Consider the following 21,296-nt stretch of genomic DNA (forward strand, 5'->3'; position numbering starts at 1 on the left):
AAATACAAACACTTGGTTGAAATATGATCCGCGAGATTTAATGCTAACAGTTACACTTTACCTCCTTGGCAGAGGTTATAAATTATGTGGATGAGAAGTGTTTGCCTGTGACAGCAATGTTTGGAAAAATGTCGTACACTCACCACATCGTAGTACTTGATAGCGTACTGGTAGAGCTGGTGTAAGGCCACCTGGGTGTTCAACTTGTGCGTGTGTTGCTGCAGAACACACAACCATCAGTTACAAAATCAAACTTTTAACCTTTATTAAGAAAAATGTATAACGATTGCGCCGAGATATTCAACTGGCTCTACTCCTGGTCAAACACATGACAAAAAAACGCTCATACGTACTCTGGACACTTCTGCGAGGTGTGTGTTCATGTCTTGGTCACTGACCGACACCATCTGTCTGATGCCTTTGTAGTAACTGTGGACAAGAAGCGGGAGTTAAATATCTCTAGAAATTCTGGGAAATTGTTATTTCCAAAGGTTTGACTATAAAGCTTCATTAAACGTGACAGATGATCTAAACCGCTTGAGTGGGACTAACGGAATATATGTTCAACATCAACACAATGTATTCATAAGGTCACACACTTACTCGTCTACCATCTTTTTGTACGTCGAGATTTCTTTTGCATAGAGCAGCTTGTTGCTAGGAGACTCCTGCAAACACACAACATGACAAAATACATTAACAACCCAAACAATCATCGATACCCTTCTATTGCCCTAGACCTCCTCCAACACACTTCTCTCTTTCATACATCTCAAATAACAACACTTTTATTTACTATAGTAGCCAATAGCTAACCACAGTCATTCTGAGGTGAAATTGAACATTCCTTTGTAACTTTATCTGTATATTTGTAAAATATTTTAGTGTCCAACTAAACTTATCATATAGTATCTAATTTCAAATTGAAGACATTATGTTTGCATTATGTCCTAAAAGAATGCTCCTCCCCTGATGCAACACTAATAGACTCAGGTACTCATTCATTCCTCGTACTAGGCCGTTTAATTAGGAGTAAGGAGGAGTGGAGTGAAAAGATGATTCTATTCTATGTCAATCTTTGTATTCTTTTCTTTGAGTCATTTCCTTTTGATTTATGTTCTTTATTTTGATCCATGTTCTTTATACCTGCACTTACTTGCACTAACAGTTTCAGTGTTTGCACTTTGTTCTTGTTCTGTTTTTATGAAACTTGCTGTGGAACCTAATATCCCAAAAAAAGATCTCCAGAGGGAGCGTTTGTTTATTTATGTGTTGCAATTACACTTTCAGTGTCTAGATGGCAGGTATTATGTCCTTTGCCGCTAAAGGAACATTTAAATCCGGTGAGATCTTGACGATGACTGAGGACGAGAGGATACAGTCGACTCCAGCAGGTTTTAAAGCTGATGTTTGGACATATTTTAGTTTGAAAACAAATGGAAGAAGTTACAACTTCATCAAGATTCATGTGGTCTGTAAATTCTGCAACACCAGAGTCAAGTACTCGACAATACTACAAATGTATCCTTGTTACTACAGTATAACTATATATCGTATTGCTCCTGAATCGTATTGTACTTCAGGATTCTTGCCATTACACACCCCTGTGTGTGTGTGTGTGTGTGTGTGTGTGTGTGTGTGTGTGTGTGTGTGTGTGTGTGTGTGTGTGTGTGTGTGTGTGTGTGTGTGTGTGTGTGTGTGTGTGTGTGTGTGTGTGTGTGTGTGTGTGGGTGTGGGTGTGGGTGTGGGTGGGTGGGTGTGGGGGGGTATGTGTGTGTGACTGACCCTGCTGAGCTTGTGCTCCGTCTTGGTGCAGGCGTCCATGAAGGTCTGGGAGATGACGTGCAGCGACGCGTCCACCACCTCCGTCACGTGGACATCAAAGATGAAGTGTGGGTTCCTCAGGATGTTCACCCAGAACCTCAGAGGCAGACTGGACGCACAGCAGACAATCACAACCTCATCAAGAGGCAGCCGCTGAATATTTCATTCTCCTCATGTGTGTGTGTTTATGGGAAACATCTCTGATACAAAAACACAATCTGTCTCAATTTCCTCCCTTCTTCTCCATCGTCCGTCCTGATAGCACCAGCCTATTAAATCAGCCTTTCATGTGTCAGGCTGAGCTGATGCAAATACACTACACTTATTTGTGGAGACACACACAGACACACACGTAATTATTTCTCCTGGCAGGTCACACCTCCAGCTGAGATGAAGAGCTTTGAAGACAAGAGTCTCATAATTGATGTGCAGCATTTACTCAAATCATATTCGGATTGAAGCTCGCATCTCAGAATGAGACGGAGTGAGATTTCGGACTGAAGTCTCACCTGTTTGTCTTCCAGATGTGCAGCGTCTCCTCGTCCACGTTGTCGTGCCGCAGCGCCTGCTCGTCCAGGAAGTCAAAGAAGTATTTGACAGCCGGAGGAACGGCGGAACTCGAACACAACACGCTGCGGAAGAAGTCGTCCACGAACTGCTGCAGCGTCCCCTGGTACATAAAAACACACCTTCAGTTGTGACCTCCAGCACAGGCGTGATCAGAGACTTCACACAGGACAGACTCACTTGAGTACGACTTATTTATCATTGTTATTATCAACCATTTCTACACAATATTCATCAGGTGGTTAGTTCGATTGTGCTCGAGTCACCTTGACGGACAGCAGCCTGGTCAGATAGATCTCCGTGATGGCTTTGGTCATGGCCTTGTCCTTCATGCTGCCTCTTTTAGACTTCCCGTCGTCCAGCTCGTCTGCAGGCCTGACCAGGTGGAACGTGTTGTCGTCTTCTAGCAACGCGTTTTCTGCAGATGAAAAGAGAAACATGTGAATGACTTTACTTAATTACGTCACCAGAGTTTACTGTGAGCATTAAGAATGACACAAATACACAAACTGAGATGACAACAATTTTAAACATTTGAAAGTAAAAAACAAAACTGTATTATTCAGTTTTACACCATGTGATGATGTGGAAGCTACATAGTCGCAGCTTGTCTCTTGAATCAAGCTCAACATTTTAAAACAGCAGCGCTTATCTAGTCTTAACTAAAATAGAAAAGTATCAGAAACAATTTCAGACATAAAAACTAGCACTGCAGTCACTCTCTGTCAATCAAATGGTTGATGTTTGTGTAGTTATTGCACAGCTGTGTAACTCCTGACAAGACTGCAGGTAAATCTGGGCTGTGTTTGGGTCGATCTACTGTAGAATAAGTCATTTCTAGTTTCCAGCTTCTGATGGAGAACAGATCAATGAGTCTTTGACAGTGAGTTACAGTAGGCTGTCGATAAAGTTTTCACTCATTATTTACTCACTTTCTTCATAACTGTCCTGGTGCTGGTGCTGGTGGAAGGACTGAGAGTGCAGTACTCTTGACAGAACCAAGGTGGCGTTATCTCGGACCTGGAGGAGAAGAAGTTACAATATTCAGATGAATTCTTCCAGTTAAAGATGATATTCTACTTTTGAACCGAGCAACAAAAGACTTTGAGAGACTCCGCTCTTACATTATAGTGGGCCAAAGTGTTGAGTCTCTTCCAGCGACCTTCTTTCTGGGAGGTCAAGTCAAGGTCAGACAGAATTTGACCCGTTGAGCCAGGACGCCATTCTGTTGACGACAATTTCGAGTTTCATCATTAACTTGAGGCCGTTTTGGCATTGATTGACATGATGAAATATTAGGCTTTGAAGTACCAATACAAGATTATGATTTTAAAATACATTAAACCAACTATTGACTTATTATTGTTTGCATTCAATGAGTTAAAAATGAAAATAATTTAGTATTAAACAAACAAGATAATAGTGAATCATTATTTTCGACTCAGGAGCAGCCGAGGTTGTATTAAATGATGTGAATGGCGTTACCCAGGGCAACACTCTCCAACTTGGGTCTCTGCGAGTACGGCAGGTTTCTGTAGACCTGGTCGATGATCTTCTCCTTGACCTGCGGGAATATACGCCTCATTAGTTTAGGCAACAAATCCCATCAGGATCTCCTCCTGCGGAGATGTAAACATAAACACGAAGCACGACTGACGCACCTGAGAAATGGTGTCGCAGTTCAACACCTTCACAGGGGTCACGTCCGGACCCTCCCCGTGCACCAGCACCTGCAGCGTCTGATTGGACAAGCACACGTGTCAATCACTTGTTTCCGTATATTAGGAAAGAACTTGTACTTTAGCTGCTTTTGCAAAAGATGGATGATGCGTTTACTGACCAGTACAGAATATTCCACGTCGTCTCCCAGAAGCCCCGTGTCGTTGAGCGTGTACTTGGCTTTCTTCACCTTGGCGTCGACCGGACCTTTCTCCACCTGGTGCTTCAGGGCTTTGAACAGTTTGTACAGCGGCTCTCCTGCAGTGTCCTGCAGCAACACACCAGTGTCCAAGATTGTTAGAAGACAAACAGCAAATACAATCATCAGCTACACCTGTGACTGTAACTTATCAGAGTAAAGCTGAGGTGATGAAGAGAGTCAAGATGTAAGCGCTAGACGGCAAAATATTTGGTTTCTAAAGCAGATATCAGGAGCTTTCCAACTCTATTTGGCTTCTTAAAATGCGTAGAGCTGCAGTGATGAGTTCACTGAGGAGGTGTGAGAGGAAGAGAGAGTACTGTTGAGAAGGACTTTAAAGTGTTTTTTTGAGCCATAAAGTCAAAGTGATTTAACTGCAGTATGATTGAAGGTTGCAACAGTCAGCAACAGTGAAAAGACCGAAGGTAAGGTAAGGTAAGGTAAAACTTTATTGGTGCATCACAGAAACTTAAACACCTCACACTATAAACCCATGTGAAATAACGTTTACCTTGAGGAACTGATATAGACAGATGCACATCCAGTTACAGAGCATCCTCTCCACCACAGTCTCGGACCTGAACAAACAAAAGTAGTGCTTGCGTCAGAACGTTCCCGGCAGAAGGCCCAGCATGAAGCCCATTACCTTCTCAGCATGAGTTTTGGGTTCTTGTTCTGCACGTGTTCGTCCATCAGCTCCAGCAGCAACGTCCGTGTGATGTCAGTGTAATACTCCAGCTTGCCGTGCAGCGCCACCGTCAGGAGGGACGCGAAGTAGCCGCGGGAGCGAGCGTTGAAGTCGGGCCGGCTCTCCAGCGTGTGGATGAACTGGAGAAGAGTCATCCTTGAATATTCACACACACACTTCCTGACGTCAGCTCGGTCCAAACTCACGTTGATGAGGAACGTTTTGCTGTTCAGCAGGTTGGAGAACTGGTTCAGCGCCTGCGTCACGATGGCTCGTCGCGCCTCCGGGATTTGGATCTTGCCCGTGATCATGGCGTCGTCGGCGCCGTCTTTGGACGGGAGGAAGAAGTTCTTGTCCGTGTAGGTTTTGTAGTCCAGGAAGGGGATTCTGGCCTCGCTGAGGTCGCTGGTATGGTCCTCCATCTCGATCATCAGATCTGAAACACACCAACCATGGATGTTGTTTTAGGTCTGAATCATTTATGTTCTCAAAAATCCTATTAAAGAGTAAGAAGAAGGTCTGACCTGTGAACTCTTTCTTGCAGCGATCTCTCACGCTCTCCTCCAGGTTCTCCAGCTGATGCTTCACCTTCTCGTACTCGCGCTCCGCCTGCTGACTCTTGCGCCTGGATTGGTGCGGTCGTAGGTTAGCTCACAGAAGAAGGAGGTGGACGTGAGGGCGACACACACCTGTAGCAGTAGACGGACACCAGGATGAAGATGAGCATGGGCACGATGACGGCGGGGATGATGATGGCCAGAGGGATGTCGTCTCTCCTGGCGTAGTAGACGGAGCCGACCAGCCACTCGCCGTAGCCAAACTTGACCTGGACCAACGAGCAGATTAGAGAAGCTGACTTCTTCATTTGTGTGTGTGTGTTGTGTGTTAACGCACAACAAGCTCCAGAAGGTCGTTGGTGGAGTCTGTGCGTAGTTTTCCTTTAGAGCTTGACCTCGGCTGGGACGTCGGAGCGTCTAGGATCAGCTTGTCGTCCTGGAGATGAAAGAAAAAGGTAAAAAAAAAGGCATTTCAGAATAGATCCAGATCAGATAATAAAGATAATAAAGTCTACCTGGAGGATGTTGACGGGACACGCAGCATCTCCAACAAACGCTTGAGCCTCCTTGGCCGTCATGGCTTTAGCGAACCCTCGACCCTGAGAGTCAAACGGGGTCAGACGGGCTCCTGGAGCGAGAGCGGGCGAGAGACTCACCGTGACGATGATGACGCTGGTGTCCGTGATCTTGTTCTTGGTCAGGTTGTAGAAGGAGGCGTCCGGGTGGTACTCGAAGCTCCGCAGCTCCTCCAGCATGTTGTCCAGCTGGATGTAGGTCTTGAGCGGCTGACTCTCGCGGCAGCAGTTGACCTTGGGCGAGAAGAACTGGAGGACGCTGTCGTTCTTGGTCTGAGCCGCCTCCACGAACTGAGACACAGTGGGTGAGTCAGTTTTGTCTTCACTACACACTTGTCCCTGGTTTATGTTTAGAGTTACGTTCTATGTCCGTGTCATTGATTCATTCTTTCATTCAACCCTTATTCCCTTATGGGGGTTGCGGGGAGGCTGAAGCCTATCCCAGTTTCTTCGGAGGAGGAACTTACAAATATATTCGCGCACACACTCATAAAGACAGACAATTTCCCCATTTTCCCAATCAACCTGTGTATGTTTTTGGACTATGGGAGGAAACTGGAGTTCCCAGAGTAAACCCACACTATTCTCAGCTGCGTGTGAGTCGGTTATAAAATAAGAATTGATGTTCTCTGACCCAATCGGGGCACAAAACAGTGGATTCATACGGTAGAATTTAACGAGTGACTAATGTGTTGATTTGGGTGAATCAATCCCGGAAGTCTGGGACTCGTTGTGTAAACAAAGTGGAGCATGATTACAGCTGGCTGGAGGAGGATTGAAGGCATTACTACGTCATAATGGATTCTGCTCTCGTAACCTCTCGTTCGCCGAGATTTCAGACGGGGGAGAACTTTATGAAGAAATAAGTTCAAAACATGGTCATGATGAGAGAATTACTGCATCTTGGGGAGAAACAATTCAACATTTGAAAGACGTGAGTGAGTCAGGAGAATTGGAGTTTACACATTATTTGACTCTAATATATTTAAATGTATGTAAAATAAGAGAATCTGTAAAACAGCGAGGCTGCAGAAGGTGAACCACGATATATCGAGGTACCAGCGTTAATGACTTCTCATGTTCACCTTCTCGTCCCACACATTGTTAGGAATGAAAATGTTCTCCTCCAAGTTCAAACCGGAGCATCACAGAACAGGTGCGAGAGATTAATGATCATTATAAAGACATCCAGGGACGAAGGACAAATAAAGGTTCAGCCTCTGATGATGTGAAGAGAGCAACGATTTGAACTCGACAACCAGACGAAGGAGTCGTGAGATAAAGTTATCGTGAAACTCTTCACAGTTTGAAGTCTCTCCTGTAGGAACGTTATCTTCATCTGCAACAACTCACTCTCAGAGTTCAAATGCAGCTTCTCTTTGTCTGCCTCCGCCTCCTCACTACCTTCACACATTACTGCTGAAAACAAACCACAGCCTCCTCGTCTTTTTTTTCTACGCGCGGATCAAAGCACGTTGCACTCAGACGCTTGCACAGAAACAAAAGAGCGTCCCACCTCTTCAGCGGCGGTGCTCTGGGAGAACTCGTCCACCGGGGCCACGACTCTCATGGTCGCACTCTGGATGAGGTCGAAGCCGTTGCCGACCACCACGATTCTGCGCCCGCCACTGCACACACACACACACACATGTATCAAGGTGATGTTAAATAGATGAGGCGGCACTTCAGAGATAAAGTTTGATGTCCACTCATGCGCTGGAAAAAGTTAGGAGAAGAAGACGTAGGAAAAGATCCACAAACACACTGACGTCATTGATGGAGAAGAACTCTCATGAATGAAGATGAAGCTGATGCAATTACATTATTTCACCTTTTATGGAAAATGTTACGCTCAAATTAAAGGTAACAAATACGACCAATAAGAGTCGAGAGGAAGAAAAGAAAAGTTATGAAACAGTTATTGCAGATGGAGAGAGAGAGAAAGAGAGAGAGAGAGAGAGAGAGAGAGAGAGAGAGAGAGGGAGAGAGAGAGAGAGAGAAATATTTACTAGGTTGCATTTCTTTTTTTGCAAAGGAAATGAAAATAAGTAGCTGTTTTTCGGGGCTGTGGAGGGAATGTTTTGACAATCACATTTATTTCTGGTCTGAGATCACTGAGGAGTTCGACAAAAGTCTATTTTCCAAGACGGTGTATCACAGTAGAGCAGAGGCTCCTGTGCAGGATTTATTTACTCTAGATGTTGTCATATTGTGTTGTATCGTTATCTCGTCGTCATTATCAGACTGACATACGTTCAATCTTTGAATCACTGTTCAATACACACACTAGCCACTAGGAGCGATTGACTTTGTTCATTAGTTTTTCCTGTTTCCAAGATAATTTGAAGCAATTGATGTATTTATTGATAAAACGACTCACCACACAAAGCTGGCCTTGGGGTTGTAGTCTGTAATTTTGGGGTTGTCAGCGTACTGATAAGCATCATGCACGTCTTTGGTGGTGTTTTTGCCGTACTTCACAGTCACGGTCAGCAGTTCCGAGGGCAGCTTCTGACCGCGGTACCTGCCCGTCTTACACGTGATCCAGGAGCCGAACGACAGGCTGAGGGGGTGGAAGGAGACACTTAAGAGTCTTGAACATGATGGAATAAGAAATCAAATCACTTACACTTGACATGGAACGCCCCCCACTGAGACCACCACGTCCTCTTTGCTAGCCGTGTCCAGGTCCTTCCCACCGATGGTGATGACCGTCCCTCCTGCAGCCGGACCTCTGAGCGGGTCCACAGAGCTCGGTTTGGGATCCTGGAAGATTCAATGATTTGTATAATGATTCAGAACATTCACACGATCAACATTTGAATTATTAACGTTTCTTTTTAAATTTATGCTTGAACGTTGGATGTTGTATTAAACATGTCATTAACTGCAGTATAAGTTAAAAATAAGTATTTACAAGAATATTTTCATTTTTACCTGTTAATCATTTTAAAGTATTTTGCTTAACTGTATATTTCACGTTTTATACTCACATATTTTCAATTTTGATTTACATTTCTTATTCATTTATGTCATTGAAAAAGAATATTTATTCATCCATGGTTTTCTATCCCAAAAACATTTTAAGTTGTACCTTTGATTTAGTTTTTGTCAAATTTCTGCATTAAGTTAAGTTATTTACAAAACATTTTTAGCTTCACTTCTCCCTTCAAACTCCAGCGTCTCTCCTCTTTTCTAAAATACTAAGTTCCCGGAAAAACTTGTGTCAGTTGGGAGCTGAAGAGAAAATTGACTTGAGAGTCGTGTCGGCAGCAGAATCGCAGCAGCTGCTTGGTTTCTGGAGAGTTTGGCGGCGCTGACAGGAAGACAAACACGACTGATATTAATGCTCGGCTCCTCTGGAGAGTAGAGCGGAATCTGAATTTAAGAAGTCAATATGTCCTGAGAATGAAGGCCAGGCATAGTGTGTGTGTGTGTGTGTGTGTGTGTGTGTGTGTGTGTGTGTGTGTGTGTGTGTGTGTGTGTGTGTGTGTGTGTAGGCGAGGACTGAGGATACGACATCAATTTCAAGTACAAGGTGAAGAACAACAGTGTTTGCAAGATAATCTAATCCATCAATATCTAACCTCTGCCCGAACATGTGGGAGGAGCCACTTCTGATCCTTAAACAGTGAACGACTCTCGCCCGTACTTCAGGTTTTCAACTGAACGTTACATAAACTGCAGAAGTGAAGAAACTCTGGTAAAATCTTATTTAAGTCTCAATGACTCAACTCACATTCTTGGAAACATTTGGTCTCAAGTTCTCCGAGTAAATTACTTTAGAGTAATTTTCTTCTTTCCTTCAGTTTAGAAACATGATTTTTATTCTTGCTTAATCGTATCTTCTGATTGAGAAAATCTTACTGTAAACACAACTATTAACAAATGATCTTCTTCCTGTGACCTCACTTTTGATATTTTGACAATTGTATGTGTGTGTGTGTGTGAATGTGTGTGTATGGTGTATGGCTGTGTGATTGTACATGTGTTCATGTGTATGGTTGTATTTGTTGACGAAAAGGTTTTATTTTAGGAAGAACAATTGAATTGAAATTGATTTTTAAGTCCAAATTGAAATTGTGTCATCTCAATTGAATGCTATACTAGCTAGCTTAGCTTGATGCTAACAGAGCCATTCTGAATAAAGTTTAACGCACAATAACACTTTGTATCTTTTGAAGATTAAAATCTAATTTATTTTAATCTTCAATTAAATAACAAACCTGAACATGGAAATAAGGACATTATTTATGACAAGCTGTCCTAGAACAAATGTGTGTGTGTTGTGTCTAAGAGGATGTCGATCAAAATGACACGCGAGTCACAATAAAAGAAGAACATCAAAGATCTTTGCACACGAGTCTAAAATAATGTGAGCAATAATTGTGTCGACGACAGGAAGTGATGTAACGCTACAGTACCCGGTAGCTGAAGATGACTTGGGACATTCCCTTCCTGCCGCCCTCCACCTCGACCTCCACCGCTCCGCTGTTGGTCGGCTCGAACGGGAGGTCCGACGGCGGCGTTCTCTTGGCAGGTCCGATCACACACACCACACTGTTGACATGAGAAGAATCTGAGCGCCTCCGACAACACTGCAGCGTTTAAACGTGTACACACACACTGATGGTGTAGCGACGTGTGTGTGTGAGCTGGTCATGGGTTACCTGGTGGAGACGGAGTATCTGTCCGCCTGGTGGACACAGTCCACTCCTGCAACTCTGATCTTCTTCACGTCCTCCTTCTTGATTCCCATGTTGGAGCCTTTGATGGTCACTGCGATCTGACCGTTCAGAGGACCGAAGCGAGGGATGATCTGAGGATCAGAGGAAGTCGGAACGACCATTGAAAACATTTCATCAATTTAATAAATATACGAATCATCTGTGATAATCGGGTTTTTATATAGATAGATAAATCGATTTTTCCTTTATTAGCCACACAAGGGGACATTTTAGTTTACAGCAGCATCAGGGGAATAATACAATAAGCAGGAGCGCACACACAAAAACTACAATTGTATAGAAAACTTAAATAAGAACTTAAATCAGAATACATTATTGAGAACTGTTATTTTGATAAATACAATCAGATATGTTGAGCTAATAATTAAGTCTTTGCAAGAACATTAATTAAGTGTTAATTACAATGAACAAAATTACGTTTTTTAATGATTTACTTTAATTTAAATAAATATGTTAAATGAATATAATTCTAAAAAACAACATGTTAACAAAGTGTAGAGAGATTAGAAGTCTTTTTTTCTTCTTTCATTATTTACACACTCAGAGCTCATTTGTCAAACTCTAGATCCGACGCACCGAGTCATTGTCTGTTTCCCACGAGAAACAATAGTGTTTTGAAGAACATGTCGCCACATTGTGACGGTTACAGAATTGAAATTCAATGATAGACATTTTTGTTCACATTTGAAATAAAAATGTCTTGGTTCGAGAGTCGCGAAGACTTGTCACGCTAAAGTGAGCTAGGAATCATTAAAACGTTAAAAAAAAAAAAAAAAGTTACATTTTTGTTAAAAAGCAAACGTCTGGTCATGAACAACGTATTGTTTCACTAGTGAGATCGTCTTTAGCGTCATTTATCTTATTTAATGTATTGTGGTCGATGTTGTCTATTGAACTACAAGGATGAATATCAAGAAAAACGACCATAAAACCACCGTTTTCATCAGAATATTCAGACGAGGTATTTTGCCTGATTGGCTCAAACATTTCTTCGTCGACACAAAACCATTTCGGAGCTCATCAGCAGTCGCCCCGAGGAAATCAGGAAGGAGCCGCTGACAAATGAGTGATTATGTTGGCAAATGGAAAACGTTGTGGAAGACGAGACGCACAAATTGATTTAAAATTGGATGTTTTCAACATACTGACTTTAAATCAAAGGCTTACATGTGCCGACATGCCGACTTCATTCCAGTCTCAAAATAACGAAACCAAAAAACAAATGTGTTTTGTCTCAACAACAACATTAATATAAGATTAGATTTGTAATAATCTATGTTTATTGCAAAGTAAAATTGACATCAACAAAAACCCTGTTTTGAATAATGTTCATACGAGCCTTTAATATCCGTCCATAATATTATGATATCAAACTTTAAAACAACACGTTTTCTTTAGTTGTATGAGTTAGTAATAATAAATGATCGTTACAAAACGGAAAGTAAAAAATGTTTGTGGAAAATATTTTTAGGATAATTATTCATATTGTAGTTATGAAAGGAGAAAATATTTTTTTTTACTTTTTAGAGTTCAAACCATAAAACAACTTCCAGAATTCAAGAAAAGTGTTGGTTTTCTCCTTTATCAGCCTTTTCCTTACCTTACCTTCGATGTTTGACCAAGTGTGCGTGTGTTGACTTCAGCAGCAACCTTAAAAGTTACTGTTCTACAAGACATATTTTGTATAAAGAAACTTGATTCAATTTAAAAATGATATTTCTCATATTTCAAAACCTAAACTACATCCAGATGGAACTGTGTCCCTTGTGCTGGTTTCTTAATGTTGAAGAAATGTTGTTTGGAAAATGTTCAGACCTCAAGTTAATTTACTCACAGACAGACATTCTTGTCAGAGGAAAGTGAGGAAGAAGGGAAGGAAGAAAGGAAAGGAAGGGAGGAAGAAAGGAAGGAAGGACGGAAGGAAATGTAGGAAGGAAGAAAAGGAAGGAAGGAAGGAAGGAAGGAAGGAAGGAAGGAAGGAAGGAAGGAAGGAAGGAAGGAAGGAAGGAAGGAAGGAAGGAAGGAAGGAAGGAAGGAAGGAAGGAAGGAAGGAAGGAAGGAAGGAAGGAAGGAAGGAAGGAAGGAAGGAAGGAAGGAAGGAAGGAAGGAAGGAAGGAAGGAAGGAAGGAAGGAAGGAAGGAAGGAAGGAAGGAAGGAAGGAAGGAAGGAAGGAAGGAAGGGTAGGAAGGAAAGGTAGGTAGGAAGGAAAGAAGGAAGTATAGCAGGGGTCTCCAAACCGGTCCTCAAAGGGCCGGGGTGGTGCAGGTTTTTGTTCCAACCGATCAAGCATGTACAGTTTAACCAATGAGGTTTGAGCTGAAACATGCAACACCAGACTGACCATCAACTGATAACACTCTGAAGACTCCTGATTGGGTTGAAGAGGGGGCTCTTGATTGGTTGGAACAAAAACCTGCACCACCCCGGCCCTTTGAGGACCGGTTTGGAGACCTCTGAAGTATAGGAAGGAAAGGTAGGAAGGAATAAAGGAAGGAAGGAAAGAAAGGAAGGAAAGGTAGGAAGGAAGAAAGGGTAGGAAGGAAGGAAGTATAGGTAGGAAGGAAGGAAAGGTAGGAAGGAAGGAATCAAAGAAAGGAAGGAAGGAAGGGAAGCAAAGAAGGAAGATGGAGGGAAGGAAAGAAAGGAAAGGAAGCAAAGAAAGGAAAGGAAGGAAGCAAAGGAAGGAAGGGAAGCAATGGAAGGAAAGAAGGAAGATGGAAGGAAGGAAGGAAGGAAGGAAGGAAGGAAGGAAGGAAGGAAGGAAGGAAGGAAGGAAGGAAGGAAGGAAGGAAGGAAGGAAGGAAGGAAGGAAGGAAGGAAGGAAGGAAAGAAAGGAAAGGGAAGGGAAGGGAAGGGAAGGAAGCAAGCTTTATTTAAGAGTTAACGCATCAGACTTTGAAGATGAATTTCTAACACTGAATTTTTTACCGTCTTTGAATTTTACATTGATTTTTCCAACACATTCAAATTTGCACTTAATTTATTCATGGATTTCAAAAAAGATAGACAGCGAAAAGAATTACAAAAGCTGCTTCAAATTTGACAGTTTTTCAAATTGAAAGTCTGATCGTTACTTCTATACTTGCTCTTGGTTGACAGATGTTGAGACAGAATCATTCACACATGATTTCTTCACATTTAATTTATTTCCATTGAATAGTTTTATACGTCATTTATGCACCAACTACTTTTTTTTACCCACCGATGTGTTTTATGCATTGCAAATAAAACACAGTGAAAGAACATTAGTTCTTGTTTCAATGCATGAATACACTCAATGTTAAAGTGTGATTTTGATGACTCCTCTTCATTATTGTGTTGCTCAACTTACGAGAGCTGACAAATGTAAACCCACTAAAGACTAACATGATGTCGACAGACGGACAAAAGGTCAAAGAACTCACGTCGGTGATCTCGGGGTCCGGACACTGAGCCGGCAGCGAGCGAGTGCAGAGTTCTCTGTAGACGCAGGAGCGCGAGGACGAGCACCACACACACTGGTACTTAGAGTCGGCGTGTTTACACAGACTGCAGTCTTCTTTTCCCACCGAGCAGTTGTAGAGGACGACTGTCGGCAGAGAACACAGGAGGAATCGCACACCTGCTGCTGCCATCATCAGTGTGTGTGTGTGTAGGTGTGTGTGTGTGTGTGTGTGTGTGTGTGAGGACCAACCTGTCAGGGTGCTGTCAATCTTCCGCTCCGTGTCCATTTCTTTGACGTGGAATGTGACGTTCACCTCCTGCTGCTTCTCGTAGGAAAACTGTGGAGAGAAGAAAAGTCAACACAACGAACGCACACTTGTGTAGTCGCCCCCCCCTCCCCCCGGGAGCTCACTTCGACAAGGAGGAAGTTTTCTAACAGATGTTTGACTCCGTTGTATTTTTTTTTATCGGTTGTGTTTGTTGTTATTAATGCGGAAGAAAGAGATCGAAGATGAAGATAAATGGACACGACAAGTGAAAGACGAACGAGGTCACATTGGTGGAACAGGTTTTCTTGTATGGAATCTTAAATATGAGCAGGAACGCCACGGAAGAACGTCGTCATCATCATTGTCCGCACTGACCTTGTACCCTCGGAACTTGAACCCGGATTCCTGGTCCTGAATGACGTCCTCCTCGCTGCCCTTCATCAGAGCCGTCCCGATGGAAAACCTGCGTCCCTGGAGAGAACAGACACTTGAGCAGAGCGGAGACTCGAGGAGAAGACGAGCGTCGACCCTGTACTGACCCTGTAGATGTCCAGGTTTCTGCCCTGGAAGCTGATGGGAATCTCAAAGCCCACCGGGACCAGCAGCGGCTGCGGGGACTCGAACTGAGGACAGACGCTGGGCTGTGGAGAGGAGAAAGTTTGAACTCCACCAGAGCTGATAAAGAATTGATAAGTTTCAAATTTATTCAACATAATGAGACGTTTGAAGAGGAAGAGACGCCGAGTCTGTGAGCGTCATGTGACCATCGTGTGACCATCGAGAACATTTTGATGTTCCACAACAATGCAGTTGCATCGATACAACACTGGGGGAGCCACAAACAATATTTTCAATCTCAGAAATTGCTGCTTTAAAGCTTTCATTTAAACCCTATTTTAAAGCTGTTGATAGTAACTATTGTATTTAATTAAGAAAAAACGAGAATATGAATTCGACAACACTGGTCTAAACTGGTCTATACCTGTTGAGGTTTGACGATGTGATGTCCGATGACGCTCTCGTCGCTGTCGCTGCAGCTGAAGTCCTTAGCGTTCCACTGGCAGCCCCACTCACTGGTTACACACGCGATACAGCTGCACACAAGTCACGCAAAAGTTACGCACACAAGTCACGCAAAAGTTACGCACACAAGTCACGCAAAAGTCATGCATACAAGTTACACTAAAATCACACTAAAGTCATGCATACAAGTTACACTAAAATCACACTAAAGTCATGCATACAAGTTACACTAAAATCACACTAAAGTCATGCATACAAGTTACACTAAAATCACACTAAAGTCATGCATACAAGTTACACTAAAGTTACACTAAAGTCATGCATACAAGTTACACTAAAATCACACTAAAGTCATGCATACAAGTTACACTAAAATCACACTAAAGTCATGCATACAAGTTACACTAAAGTCACACTAAAGTCATGCAAACAAGTTACACTAAAATCACACTAAAGTCATGCATACAAGTTACACTAAAATCACACTAAAGTCATGCATACAAGTTACACTAAAATCACACTAAAGTCATGCATACAAGTTACACTAAAGTCACACTAAAGTCATGCAAACAAGTTACACTAAAGTCATGCAAACAAGTTACACTAAAATCACACTAAAGTCATGCATACAAGTTACACTAAAATCACACTAAAGTCATGCATACAAGTTACACTAAAGTCACACTAAAGTCATGCAAACAAGTTACACTAAAATCACACTAAAGTCATGCAAACAAGTTACACTAAAGTCACACTAAAGTCATGCAAACAAGTTACACTAAAATCACACTAAAGTCATGCATACAAGTTACACTAAAATCACACTAAAGTCATGCATACAAGTTACACTAAAGTCATGCAAACAAGTTACACTAAAATCACACTAAAGTCATGCAAACAAGTTACACTAAAGTCATGCAAACAAGTTGCACTAAAGTCATGCACAAAAGTTACACTAAAATCACACTAAAGTCATGCAAACAAGTTGCACTAAAGTCATGCACAAAAGTTACACTAAAATCACACTAAAGTCATGCAAACAAGTTACACTAAAGTCACACTAAAGTCATGCAAACAAGTTACACTAAAGTCATGCACACAAGTCGAAGGTGGGTTATCTAAACCGCCACTAGGGGGCGACAAAAGCCACACCTGGCCCCCTCAAACTCTTTTTTGATATTTTTGTCATGACATATCGAGTCGACATGTTTGCGCGACTGTTGTACTCACGGCGTGTTGCGGTTCTGCCTGACGGTGGCAGCACAGTTGTAGAAGTGGTATTCACTGGTGGTCACAGGGATCTTGTTGTTCACCTCCACGCGCACGACCACCGACACGTAGTCTGAACGACAAACACAAGAGTTGGTCAGCAAACGACAACTTGCATAGCAACTTGTTTGGAGAAGAACAACTTCTGACGCTCGAGAGCAATTGTCGCTCATTTTTTCTCAACTTCCTTTTATGTATTTTTAGCGTTTTCAAGATGGACGACGATTTTCATTTAAGTTTCTTTTTTGTGTTTTCTGCTTTTCGAGGAAATATTTGTCTAGACGACTCATCACCGTCTTAGTCATCAACTTAGTCAGGTTTTCAAATAGAAAAATGTCCCTCGACGTTCCCATCAACCAGAGTCGGATCAGAATCAAAACCAACCCTGTTCGTCTGGTGTTGCCGGGATTTCCGAGGGTTCTGGCAACGAACACGCGACCTCGTGTCGGTCCGAGACCACTGCGGACTTGACGACGGCGCCGAAGACGCAGTGCAGGGTGTCGGTGTGTCGGAGTCTGGGCAGACTGGGGATGCTGATGCGGACCTGCAGAACAAACACACACAAATGACAAGAAATGACTCACAAGCCTGAGGAGAAACATCACACTCGAGAGACGACTGAATTAAGGGTTTATATTTGTATTTGCATCAACTAAACTGAGCTCATTGGTCAGACTAGTCAATGAACAGTTTGAATCAACAAGTTATGAACCGACTCCTTCTTCTTCAGTTTCAGAAACACTATCAGCACAAACAAGTCGACCCGCTTCACACCAGGGTTCAGCGAAGGGCAGAGAAGCACGTCTGGCTGCAGCTGGACAGCAGGAGCTTCTTCTACGAGCGTGGAGTTTGACGTCCAGCTGCCTGAAGGGACCTCATTTGGAAAGTGCAACCAGGAAGCAGCAGGTGAGCAGAACCTGGACGAGGTGTGGAGCAGCAACACTTGCCTGCGGCTGTTTGATAGTTTCTCAGCGGTCACGTGTCAAACACCAGAGCTGCAAATGTCCTTGTTTATTTTTTGAAGACCAAAACAATTAGATCAGGAAGTGATAAGGGTTGAAATATATATACTGTATATATTTATTTTATTTCTTATAGAAATAAATGGAGGTTTAATGGGCAGATGAGTTATACCTCAAATAACTAATTTAACTGCATTAAGACAACATTCATTTGTAAAAAGTTATAACTATAAGTAACAAACCTTTCAAACAAAGTGACTTATTGTCTTTATTAAATTTAAATTAAATAAAGAAAAAATAATGTATCACAACTTATATAATATTGTCTCTTACTTCGATGAACTATTTTTGGAACAAGATGAAAACGTGTTTTTTTTTCCAGATTCAAAGTATTTAAATGAGTGAAATATAATAAGTAAATGACATGAAGACGAGGAGTGTCCAACAGCAGCGGCTTCTTGTAGTTTGACACCACTTGACATTTAATTAAAACTTTCTGATGGTGAACTGCAGAGATCCCACCAGGTGACTTTAAAGCCGACTTAAAGGATTAGAAAGTATCTGTTGCTGAGGTGATGCTGGTCCCAGACTCCCAGCAGAAGACGCAGCTCATTGATTTGATGCTGTTTATTCAGAACTAACCCAGAGTCCACTGACGGATGAGAAACAACATCCATCGACGGGATGGAGGAGGACCACACGGGACACTTGAGTGAGTTAATGTTAAGTTGTTTGTTTGAAGATTCTGGTCCGGATCAGTTCTCCATCACTACAATATTAATCACGTGAATCTATGATTTAAACATTTGTCAGATCTTTATGATCAGTAGTAGCTTAAAAATACCCCTAGAATATATAACATTTTGAAGATAAAATAACACGTGTTGATGGGTCTCTGGACTCTAATAAAGACGACTGCATACGTGTTTGTAAAGTAATGAAGCAGTTGATTGAAGCCAGTAGTGGCCGTCAGGGCCAGCAAGGCCTTCTCTGCTGGCCTAAACACAATTAAATTTTAATTTATTTTAATTTTTTTATTGTTTATTTTTCATAAATATGTTTTAAATTATTCCTCATAGTCTTTTCTCTTAATTACTTTTCTTTCCACTTGCTTGCGCAAGTTGCGCACTGCTTCCAGGATTGTACGTTCATGTGAGAGCTTTCATCCAATCATATTTGAGCAGCCGGTCATGTGTTACCCGAGGCCTTCAGTCGTTTCAGAAGTGGCTCTTGCCCATTGAAATTAACAGCAGCTAATCAGATTCAAGTCGGCCACATCTACGTAGGCGTCTTGGCAGCTACCCTTCTGATAGCTGCCAAGACACTGAGCGCGTTGAGTGCGTTGAACACGTGACACGTTCATGTCCTCTGATAGGATAGCACTGAGACAAGTCAAATGGCGCTAAAACGTTGATTTGAGTTAATTTAACTGTTTGTTTTTCAACTCTATGGCTGAAGAGCTTGATCTGGTCGCAGATATACTAGCAAAGCTATTTTCAAGAAGGCATTTTTGTAAGAAAAGCTGGTCGTTGTTCAGAAAGTTATGCTAACTCCGAGTCTTTCACGAGCTTCAAAGGATTTATCCGCCACATTTGCATAAATGCATTTCTTTCTAAATAATGTTGCGATTTATGAGATCGATAGTGGTGCTTGTGTGTGCAGGACTTCGGGGTGTGTGTGTGTGTGTGTGTGTGTGTGTGTGTGTGTGTGTGTGTGTGTGTGTGTGTGTGTGTGTGTGTGTGTCGCTGCAGTTTAATGAGACTCAATAAAATAAAATGTAAACTGGAGGAAGAATCAAAAAGACAAAGATGCCAAAAGTAAGAGAAATGAGATGAATATGTGAGAATATGTAAAAGAACTTTCCCCACACAAAAAGTAATACACGACCACCGTCAGTGGAGAGATTCAAGATAACATGCGACTAAAATGGCGATATATCCTGCGACATGAGATATGGACTCAGAATCTTATATTTATAAATGTGGGACAATCAACAAATTGTCCGCCTGCTGAAGAAAAACAGAAAAATCTGTCTCTTTGTTTCTCTTCTTGCTTCTCAGATGATGTTTCAACATGATTTTCCTTGTACATGTAAAGGTTAACATCTACTGAACTCCAAGATGTGGAGAAACGTGTATTTGTACTTCCATACATCGTCTGAACAAGACAGATGGTGGAAAGTAATGTAACTTCATCTAAAAATCTTCTTTAAAGTTTACTTAGAGGAAAACAAATGTACAAATTTAAAGTTGACCTTCAGTCGATCAAAGATGTTTGTTTGATTCAAAGTGAAATCAACTATTTCTGAGCCAACTGTCAAATCGCACAATCATCTACACAAGTGTCCGACTGTACTCTTCATGTCTGTGGTCACGACCAGGAAAGAGAGGCTCAGCTCAGCGACTCAAATGAGGAAACAACTCAGTATTGGCAGAGAAATAAAAGTAAGTCCGCGCTCTCGCCGAACGAGCCGACACTGACAACAGGTGTTAATCACGGCGCTGATGCAGGAGAGCCAGGAATGTGCTGTCTGGGCAGAGACGCTTTTTTTATTTCACACCCGGAGCTGAATCAGCGCTCGCAGCAGACGTCAGCACAAACACAAACACACATCCGGCTCACGTCCAGAAATTGTAAATAGAGGAATTTCTTCCTGGCTCAGAGGTTAAGAAGCCGAGCAGCTTCTCGCGAAGGCGAGTTGAGCGAGAAATCATCTGGGCCGCCGGGATTAAGCTCCGGGGAGGCGGAAATAAACCAAATCCTACCTGCTGGGTTTTCTTGCAGCTCAGGTTGGGGGGGTGGAAGGCGGTGATCTGGACACACTTCTGATGAGGAGACCACAGCCAGGTGTTCTCCTCCGAGGACCTGCTGCACTCCTGCTTCCTGCTGCACCTGAGAGGAGCTCGGTGTCTCAGTCTCACGTTCATCTCAGGAGGACAAACGTCAACTCACCTGCCCTCCAGGACACACCAGCCACAGTACGGGTCCTTCGTGGACACACAAGAGTGACAGTCTGTTTTCAGGTGGCAGGCCTGGACCGGGACTCTGGTGATCTGAGGACAGATTTAGACTTGATTGTTATTGTTTTAACATGAGACACAAATCCATGAAGACATATTACTATTTCAACATGAAGCACAGTTTGAACTAAAACAATACTGAGTTCAATTTAAACTTTTAAATCATGTTTCTGTCATGATTGGTTTCATTTTTGTTAAAGTCTTGGCTTATGTAGAAAAACTCTCTAGCTAGTATTTTAACAATGTTCTTCACTATGTAACTCTGCCTGGAAAATCTGCCTGAAGAGTGTCATGTGACCCCCAACCAGCAGTGAGTCAGAGAGAGTGTTTTCATATGAAGTACTGAGAGATGTTTTAACAAGTTAACAGGAAGATAAAAGCAGAAACTGAACCAACAAGAACCATTATCTCGTTTTGTAAAGAAACGACACGGTGTATTTCGCATTAGACACA

General features: G+C 42.3%; 1 protein-coding gene across 1 annotated transcript in view; it reads right to left on the reverse strand.

Annotated features, from left to right (window-relative positions):
- plxnb2a.1 (plexin b2a, tandem duplicate 1) overlaps nt 1-21,296 on the reverse strand; it is a 152,232-nt gene that overhangs the window by 1,539 nt on the left and 129,397 nt on the right. The window contains exons 10-42 of the mRNA XM_087787043.1: nt 20,776-20,876; nt 20,589-20,715; nt 17,246-17,405; nt 16,823-16,934; nt 15,552-15,663; nt 15,109-15,210; nt 14,945-15,040; nt 14,551-14,638; nt 14,282-14,445; nt 10,800-10,948; nt 10,554-10,689; nt 8,759-8,895; nt 8,510-8,692; nt 7,646-7,757; nt 6,211-6,420; nt 6,070-6,153; nt 5,892-5,990; nt 5,687-5,823; nt 5,522-5,622; nt 5,204-5,433; nt 4,956-5,137; nt 4,821-4,887; nt 4,232-4,378; nt 4,053-4,130; nt 3,877-3,955; nt 3,516-3,616; nt 3,324-3,411; nt 2,658-2,809; nt 2,334-2,494; nt 1,786-1,933; nt 604-668; nt 354-429; nt 144-218 (exon numbers count right to left, since the gene is read on the reverse strand). Coding sequence (XP_087643169.1) covers nt 144-218; nt 354-429; nt 604-668; nt 1,786-1,933; nt 2,334-2,494; nt 2,658-2,809; nt 3,324-3,411; nt 3,516-3,616; nt 3,877-3,955; nt 4,053-4,130; nt 4,232-4,378; nt 4,821-4,887; nt 4,956-5,137; nt 5,204-5,433; nt 5,522-5,622; nt 5,687-5,823; nt 5,892-5,990; nt 6,070-6,153; nt 6,211-6,420; nt 7,646-7,757; nt 8,510-8,692; nt 8,759-8,895; nt 10,554-10,689; nt 10,800-10,948; nt 14,282-14,445; nt 14,551-14,638; nt 14,945-15,040; nt 15,109-15,210; nt 15,552-15,663; nt 16,823-16,934; nt 17,246-17,405; nt 20,589-20,715; nt 20,776-20,876 — 4,059 coding nt within the window. The remainder of the gene's footprint in view (nt 1-143; nt 219-353; nt 430-603; nt 669-1,785; nt 1,934-2,333; nt 2,495-2,657; nt 2,810-3,323; nt 3,412-3,515; nt 3,617-3,876; nt 3,956-4,052; nt 4,131-4,231; nt 4,379-4,820; nt 4,888-4,955; nt 5,138-5,203; nt 5,434-5,521; nt 5,623-5,686; nt 5,824-5,891; nt 5,991-6,069; nt 6,154-6,210; nt 6,421-7,645; nt 7,758-8,509; nt 8,693-8,758; nt 8,896-10,553; nt 10,690-10,799; nt 10,949-14,281; nt 14,446-14,550; nt 14,639-14,944; nt 15,041-15,108; nt 15,211-15,551; nt 15,664-16,822; nt 16,935-17,245; nt 17,406-20,588; nt 20,716-20,775; nt 20,877-21,296) is intronic.

The sequence above is a fragment of the Callionymus lyra genome, chromosome 3, assembly GCF_982586985.1.
Source record: "Callionymus lyra chromosome 3, fCalLyr1.hap1.1, whole genome shotgun sequence".
Taxonomy (NCBI): domain Eukaryota; kingdom Metazoa; phylum Chordata; class Actinopteri; order Syngnathiformes; family Callionymidae; genus Callionymus; species Callionymus lyra.